Genomic DNA, 8438 nt, shown 5'->3' with positions numbered 1-8438 from the left:
GGCTGCGTTCAGCAGAGAAAACTAATCAGTTAGCGCTTAGTTATTCTTTAATACGATTGGTTCCTACGCTTAGATTTTGCGAAGAACTAACGGCAAGAACCAATCATATTAAAGAATCACTAAGCGCTAACTGATTAATTTTCTTTGCTGAACGCAGCCAATGCATAGTCTGATTCTAGCCTTAAGCGGGGAGCACAGACTCTTGCATAACGCATAACACGTAATGCATAAGAAAATGTACCAATCAAAGCCCTCCGTTTCTTTCCTTTCCATGAAATAAAGAATTCTGATTGATTGAATTTCTTATGCATTACATGTTATGCGTTATGCAAAAGTCTGTGCTCCCCGCTTTAAGGTAAATTTTCACGACCTGCTTCAACAGGCTATTTCAGCGACAAAAAGGATTATGTGGTCAAAATTGACGAACATCAAGCGTCCATTTTGATCACGTTATCCTTTTTGTTGCTGAAACAGCCGGTTTGAGCACCTCATGAAAATTTATCTTAACACGGCACGCTTAATCGGGTTTAATAACATCCATGGCATATCCTACGTTATTCAGCAGTTTGTGGCAAGAAGTCGATATGTAGATTGCAGATTGAAATGTTATCGAAGAATAACTTAAAATATTCCTGTCAAGTGATTTTTGTTATCTTTTCTAGATAATTGTTTTTTCTAACGTTTACTTAAAGGTACAACATTATAATTCTTGTGAATCATTCCCGTGACTGTACTTCCAAATTATGATGTCGATCTAAATTGCTCTTGAACATATCTGTTGTTGGATTATTTGGTTGCATTTTTGTTTATTAAATATAAATAAAAGACTTCTGCTTTTACAATTAAGATACGGTATGATTTTTTGTAATAATGAGATCTATAATAAAGTAAAGAAGTTATCAACGATGTACAGTTATCAACGAGTTATGAACAGAATGTTTAACCTAAGTAGAAATATTCTAATGTAATTTTTTTCTTTACACAATGAAGAAAAATTTGTATAAAGAGTATTGTAATTGAATTAGATAGATGTAAAGAATTACATATAATATAGGCGAGTTTTTTATTCGTTGATTGATCAATTGCATTGTAAGCAAATGTAATTTTGTTCCATAAAAACTATGTTTGCACATAATATGATTGATCAATCGATGAATTAAAAAACTTCTAGATATTGAATATAGAATACAATTATGATAGAAAATAACAGTTAGATTTGATCATTAAATTATGAATAAAGAATTATTTATGCTGACCATAATCTATTAACTTATGCTTTAACAATTCTTACAAATTACAGCATAAATTAACAAAATATGGTCAGTATAAATGATCCTTGAGAGCCAAAGACAGATGGTTGTAACTACAAATGTTTTATATTCCTCAGATACTTGAAATGGGTTGGACATTAGAGGTAGCTAAGATGTTTCTCTATTTATCGTTTCCTGTTGGAATATTTCACTATGTCAATCAGCCAGCCTACCTTGATAAGTGGGTGATAGAAGCAAAAAAGGAGTACTTCCCAGTCCAGAATAAACAGATGTATGAGCAGATGAACAACTTTATTCACGACTTCAATGCTAACGTTGAAAAGAAACGTTTGGATGCTTTGGAGAAGCAGATTAAAAACGAACAGTGAAGAAAATATATTGTAATGTTTCTAATTGTGATAGAAGTAGTAAAATTTATTTTTTTGTACAAAACATTAAAATACCTTTGGATGATTAGCAGTTAGTAAAAATAAAAATATTGGTGAAGACTGCTTTAATCTTCGTATTTTTCTATATTAGGAAGAGAATTTAAGGAATTTATAGGAAAATTAGCTTATTTTTTTTTTATTTTTTAACCATTTTATTTTATAAAATTTATTTCTTTGTGAAATATTTTTATTGTAATGTACTTTTTATTAAGTGTTATTTATTATATAAAGTATTTTTTATTATTTAAGAATAAATGTAATTAAGTAGAATATATTTTTATGTTATAAAAAATATATAATTGTTTTTATGTTTTTTTCCGTTTTTGAGATATAAATTATCATATGTCTTTGAACATCTTTTTAGTGAATGTGTATTTTATCGCCAACAATTTTATGGTGTATGTTATGAGGGATACGAGTTAGTCTAGGTGGCGTTTGTCATATACGGAGCAGAGAAAACGACGGTATGCCTCCTCTAGAAGGAGAGTCGAGAGAATCACTATGCTAGTAACATCTGTGTAATTAACCCGCATGTCACTTCCAATAAATGTTCCACTAATGTAAACAAAATGGTTTAAACCATTTGAGACTCCGATAAAAACACGCCCGTTGCCGTCCCGCCAGGGTGCCGTGCGTCCGTCATCATGTGGAAGTGCCACAAATGCGGCAAACCCGTTTACTTCGGTGAGTTTTCGCGATTTGCGACTTGTCGAGGCGACGTGCTCGCTCTGACAAGTATCATGCTACTCACGATTTGGAGCAGAGCGATCGATTTACCTCGTTACTGGACGTCATGGGTATCAGTGCAGAACACTCGGTTATGCTTTATATTGTGAATAAAGTGAAGAATCGGAACTGTCTATTGTTACTTTGATTATTTATAATATTTAAGATCGATATACATCTGTTCAATATTATAAAATAATAAGAAACCTTTACTGTCATTAATATTGTAACTCTCAGAGAAAGTTTAAATTTTAGATATATAATTCGAACAAATATATCAACTTTTTAGCTGAACGTAAACAGTCTTTGGGATATGACTGGCATCCAGAATGTTTGCGATGCGAGGAATGTGGGAAGCGATTGAATCCTGGACAACATGCAGAGGTAATGTAAATAAACAATTTATTGTTCTTTTAGTTATAAATTGATGTTATAGATCATATGATAATTATAATGTATGTTCTGTTATTATATTAAAATTAGCATAAAGGCGTGCCTTACTGCCACGTTCCTTGCTATGGAGCACTATTTGGACCTCAATTATTCGGCCATGGCACAAGAGTGGAATCACATACAAGTTTTGGAAAAAAGGAAAGTCGACCATCTTTACCAAGGTAAACACACATGAAAATCCTGTATAAATAATTTAAAATAAATTTGTAAAATTACCACAGTTGAATGTTTCACTGAAGAAGATAAACATTTTATTATTTAGATAATTCATTTAAATAATTTTTTAAAGATAAATATCTTTTTAGATCGCATTTAGAATCCAAGTTGAAAGTTTTTAATCAGTATTATGAAGGCAAAAGTGGAGGAATTCGAAGTCGTGAGGTATAAAGGCTTTTCGAAATATTTGTACTAACAAGGGAAATTTCACAACTATCTGGAACCGATTTGATTCTCCATGAAATATGTTGTAAAACACGAAAATCTAAGAGACACGTATTTTTTTATACGTGCGCTAATTCATGTTTAAGGGATGAAACATCCCTTTGAAAAAAAAAACGGTATTTTTCTTTCGAGGCAAATATCATTGGAAGTATAAAAGATAGAAAAAAATTTTTTAAACAAAAATTGTACAGTTTTAAGGATACTTCAATGTTGTGAAGAAAAACAAATTTTAAAAAATTTTTTTGTTTAACAATTAACAAAAAAATTTTTTTTAATTTATTTTTCTTCACAACATTGAAGTACCCTTGAAACCGTACAATTAAAAAAAAATTTTTTTCTATCTTTTATATTTCCGAAGATATTTGCTTTGAAAGAAAAATACCGTTTTTTTTCAAAGGGATTTCACCCCTTAAACATGAGTTAGCGCACGTATAAAAAAATACGTGTCTCTTAGATTTTCGTGTTTTACAACATATTTCATGGAGAATCAAACCGGTTCGGGACAGTTGTGAAACTTCCCTTGTAAGTTCTTATTGTAAAGAATATTTCTGTAAACAAATAACAATTTGAAACAGGTTAATGGAAGATTGATACTAGAAGGTGCGTTGAGAATTTATTGGGGAGTCCGTGGTGTAATTCATCTAAAGGAAGATGACGATCAGCGCACAGTAGTTACTGCACGAAATAGAAACTCATGCAGGCACAGTGTTTCTGAGGTTTGTCATTTTTATTTGCATTAAGGTTTGATAATAACATCTATTCATTGCTTTTAATTATGATAGGATGACGAAAATAAGGTAGATGAGCTATCTAAGAGTACATTGGACAGCAGTGTGGAGAATAATGCAAAGTCTGTTCCAACATCGCCCGATCATTTGAAGAGTCTCACTTTGCCTATGAAATTGGATGTCAAGAACATGGAATGGGACGAATTAGACGAACTTCTACAGGTTTTATTTTTAATATTTATATTTATTTCATTAAACAGATATAAACTAGAGAAGTATGATTGCAGGTGGAACGAAAAGTTGAGGATGGTAATAAATTATATCAGACGATGCCTGAGAATCTTCCGTCAATAAGTTCGCAATCTAGTGTGGATACGCCACCACTCTCGTCTCAGTCGAGTCTCGATCGATCAGATTCCCGCGAAAATTCGGAAACAAGCAGTCCTAATCATCACACTACTAGCCGAGATAACGACAGTAGCTTAAATAGCACACCAACGCACAGCATAGGTAGTTCTTCTAGTACAGACACTCCTGTCTGTAATTTAGGAGCTTCTAATCGAAATGGTACGCTTCGAAGAGTAGAGTACTTTGACAACTTGGAGAAGAACCCCAGCAATAAGTCAATTAGTACTGACGATAGCTGGATCGAAAAGGGTTTAAACCGATCGTTGTCCGGTCCTGATTGTCTTCAGAGACATAGAACTGATAGTGATACGGATTCGGTGAATTCTTTGCAATTCAGAGAGGACGACAATATGACTATGTCTACAGACAGCGGATTAGAGGTATCATATTGCGAATATTTATTATGTCGGCTCCATAATTTTAAGTGCACGTATGAATTTATCTTCTGGTTGCAGCTAGATGGTGTCATTTTACGTCGTAAACAAGGCTCCACTGCGATCAGACGACGTCCGGGCGGCAGACGTCAATCGCGAAGCCGATTACGACGTCGTTGCTCGATCAACGGCCACTTTTACAACCGAGAGACTAGTTTCTTCACACCGCCTCACGGGTCGCAGATGTCCGTTTGGGTGACGAGTCTAGTGAACACTCAGGAAGTTATTAATCTTATGCTGGACAAATATAAAGTCGATGCCAAGTCCGATAACTTTGCATTATTTGTAGTCCGCGACAATGGTGGTAAGAAAACTGCAATTCTCTAGGAAATTGACTTACTTGTGATTATATTTTTCTTCACTATATACAATCTGTATTGTTTTCAGAGCAAAGAAGACTGAAGGATGACGAGTATCCTTTAGAAGTTCGAGTAGTCTTGGGTCCTCATGAGAACGTTGCACGACTGTTTCTGGTCGATAAGTTATCCACGCCTGAAATCAGTTCCGATGTTGCGCAGTTTCTTAATTTATCTGTAGCAGAATGCCATGGCATACTACAACGTTATCATTATGAAGAGGAACGTCAGATTATCGTCTTAAAAGAAAAGTGAGTATATAACATTTGTCAATAAGAATCACAATATTATAATAATTCGATATTTCAGATATAAAGAGATGCGAAAAAGAATAAAACAAAGAATGGAAGAGCTAAAAGTTCGTTTATAGATAAAATGATGAATGAATGTTCGCATGGATATCCACGCAATTATTTTTATAAGCGCTTAAAAAATTTCTCTGTAGAAAAATGTTCATGTGGCAAATTTCTAATTCGTACCATGCCGAAGGTATGTATTGCAGTAACATGACACAATCTACGATATAAAGCATTTCTGAAATACTATACAATATACGCCTGTATTTCAGTTTTATTTGTAGCTTAATGAGTTTTCTACAAGCTATTACCTAAGTTTTAAGTCTTAAACCATAAGAAATTAACCAATCACAATTGAATGTCAGAAGAGTAATCAATATGAGAGATTGTTCAATTTTTTATAGCTTGAGACTTAAAGCTTAGGTAATGACTTATTGTAGAAGGCCCATAATACTTCGTTATGTTCTCTTTCATTTTAAAATTCTGTTGCATTTATTCTATAATTGTTATATATGGAATTGCTATTAATATTATACTTTAATATGGAGATTGAATCTCTAACGATTTTATATCAAATTTTTAGATTTATCAGAGATGACGTTTTATATATATATATGTATGTATATATATATATATAAAATAGACATAATATGTGAAATATGTTATTCTTATATTTCTGTTATACAATTAATTAAAATGATTGAAAAATTCAGGAATATTTTCAATTTATTTTGTATTGTAGGCAAGGCCTACAATATTTTATTAAGAATTCAAACAATATTAGTATAAATTACTAGTGCTGCAATAATTGTTTATAAAATTAGTTAAATTAATGAAGAAAAGATTAAATTAATCAAGTAAAGATATATTTGATATTTTTCTGCATGAAAGTTATTTATAATCATATAAAATTCTACTGTCACGATGGATAGAACATTGTGTTTTATCACAATTTTTCAGCATTCCGACATCTTGATGAAGTGATAAAAAAATAATGAAAACATATTTTTCTATCGGTTTTTAAAGGAGATCCGTTTAATGAACGAGAAATCATTTATCAAATAGATGTCGATAATAACTGTTAAGAATTTAAAGTCTTCTATCCTTTGCATGTCAACGTGGCCCAGATATAAGTGGATATATACATATTATGTATTCAACCGTACACAATTGCTGTCAGATATACTCTGATATAGCAATCCAAGACTATTGTTATGCGAAATAAATTACAGAGCGCAAAACAAATGCTGCACGCAACAATTAATCGTCAAATATTGTAACGCGCCGCGAATCTATGGAATCGCCGTTTCAAGCTAGTCATGTTTCACGCTTAGTCACTGATATCGATTGCATCCATCCCATTTTCATCTAAAGGCCAAAAGCAATATATACTGAGCCACGTTTACGTACATTACAAAATACGTTCTATATGCTCTTGATCTGCCAGTTTAGAATATTAAATAACGAGTGCGCCACGACATGCATGAAGATACATATAATTTAGAATACCTATCAGAATTGTAGAATATTAAAGGATTGTAATAATCTTCTAGATTGTAGGTGGCTTTTACTAGCAGTAAAAAAATATAATCCTTATAATCATATATTGATTAACAGAACACATCGCATTATTGTGACGTTAGAATAAGTTTATTGTTTCGCGCCAATTAATCATTTTCTACTACTGATAGATGAGCGAATACATATATAGGTGTATGTATTTTTTTTATTATGCCGATTAGCCAGATAAAAATACTCCAAAATAACCATGACATATTGAGTGTGTTTTGCCCTAAAAAGGAACAAAGTATAAAACTGAAAGTAAATATCTGAGCACAAAATATTGTAAAAAATCCAACTTGATTGACATGTAACGTCGTTGACAGAATAATAAAGTGATATGATTGCTTCTTTTATACGTATATCTTCGTTCTGTTTCCTCGATTTGAAAAAGAAGAATTATTTTAAAGAAATTCAGAGATTTAGTCTCTCTAACTTTTGAAATATATACGATTAATAAATAATCCATGAGTGATTCCCATCTGGAATTACCCTTCACCTTTCTCGAAATGAATTCTTTTTATTAACCCTTCGGTGCCATTCTGGGTGTGGCATACCCAGCTTTCTTTTTCCAATACTTCTTTCATTGCTTATAACTTGTTTGTTAATAAAAATACATACATTTGTTTAGTATTATTATATTCTTTAATGTCTGATGTTTCGATTGAAAAACGTGCTTTACCATACTTTAAAATCTTTGGAGTTGAATCTAATTCTAAAGAGTGACAAAGAATGACAATTGAGTCAGTGTTGAAAAAGAAAGAGTGGCACAATTGTCAATTTTTAAGAGTGAGATTTTACTCTCTTTAGAGTTAGATTCTACTCCAAAGATTTTAGAGGGATTATATTCATTTTTATGAAAGTTATAAGCAATCGAATTGGGTATGCCATGCCCAAATGTGTCGTTCCTACAGTGTGGCACTAAAGAGTTAGGAATAGCGGGAGAGATATTGACGAGGGAAGAACAGACATTGACACAGGTCTAAGTGAGATTGGACAGAATGTATTTATTTATCTTTAAAGTGTACGTAGAGTAAAGTAGATCAATGCAATCGTTATGAGTAGTATCGAATAGTAATTGTCATACGAGTTGCTAGGAACGAGTATGCATACCCACAACACCGAGGAGCTTCAGCCGCTCATTTTTTTTCTTATTTTTTGTTTGCACGACACTGATATACATTAAACGTTACAAGATAGCAATAACGATTATCACCGCGCCAGACGTTCCATTATCATCATCATCGTCGTCATCATCGTCGTCATCATTTCGTTATCTCACCATTTCATTATCATTGACATTATCATAATTACCTTACAGCCACAGCTTTATTACA

The 8438-nt window shown here is 32.4% G+C and overlaps 2 protein-coding genes across 3 annotated transcripts; both read left to right on the top strand.

The window, feature by feature from the left end:
- The first annotated feature begins 545 nt into the window (after positions 1-545).
- On the top strand, positions 546-1695 carry LOC108720323 (uncharacterized). The gene is made up of 2 exons (XM_018444267.1): positions 546-692; positions 1388-1695. Exon 2 carries the CDS (start codon positions 1397-1399, stop codon positions 1637-1639), a length of 243 nt encoding a protein of 80 aa, XP_018299769.1. The 5' UTR covers positions 546-692; positions 1388-1396; the 3' UTR covers positions 1640-1695.
- A 363-nt stretch (positions 1696-2058) lies between these two features.
- On the top strand, positions 2059-5840 carry Rassf (Ras association family member). Of its 2 annotated transcripts, XM_018444265.1 has the most exons (11): positions 2059-2383; positions 2715-2809; positions 2909-3039; positions 3184-3259; positions 3895-4035; positions 4102-4269; positions 4335-4557; positions 4633-4835; positions 4911-5193; positions 5277-5496; positions 5555-5840. In XM_018444265.1, the coding sequence occupies exons 1-11, from the start codon at positions 2344-2346 to the stop codon at positions 5613-5615; spliced, it is 1641 nt and encodes a 546-aa protein (XP_018299767.1). In that variant the 5' UTR covers positions 2059-2343; the 3' UTR covers positions 5616-5840. The 2 variants fall into 2 exon arrangements, with proteins under 2 accessions (XP_018299767.1, XP_018299766.1); XM_018444264.1 differs by having other exon boundaries at positions 2060-2383; positions 4335-4835.
- The last annotated feature ends 2598 nt before the right edge of the window (positions 5841-8438 follow it).

The sequence above is a fragment of the Mycetomoellerius zeteki genome, unplaced genomic scaffold (genome assembly GCF_001594055.1).
Source record: "Mycetomoellerius zeteki isolate Tzet28-1 unplaced genomic scaffold, Tzet1.0 scaffold149, whole genome shotgun sequence".
Lineage (NCBI taxonomy): Eukaryota > Metazoa > Arthropoda > Insecta > Hymenoptera > Formicidae > Mycetomoellerius > Mycetomoellerius zeteki.
Note: the sequence above shows the minus strand (reverse complement) of the source record. Positions and strands in the feature narration are given on the sequence as shown.

What these genes read in the sequence shown, in the direction of transcription:
- LOC108720323 (XM_018444267.1), top strand. Translation starts at nt 1,397, where the DNA reads ATGGGTTGGACATTAGAGGTAGCTAAGATGTTTCTCTATTTATCGTTT.
- Rassf (XM_018444264.1), top strand. Translation starts at nt 2,344, where the DNA reads ATGTGGAAGTGCCACAAATGCGGCAAACCCGTTTACTTCG. An exon ending in ATCCTGGACAACATGCAGAG is followed by an intron (nt 2,810 to 2,908) that starts GTAATGTAAATA and finishes TATTAAAATTAG; the next exon opens with CATAAAGGCGTGCCTTACTG. An exon ending in GAGGAATTCGAAGTCGTGAG is followed by an intron (nt 3,260 to 3,894) that starts GTATAAAGGCTT and finishes AATTTGAAACAG; the next exon opens with GTTAATGGAAGATTGATACT.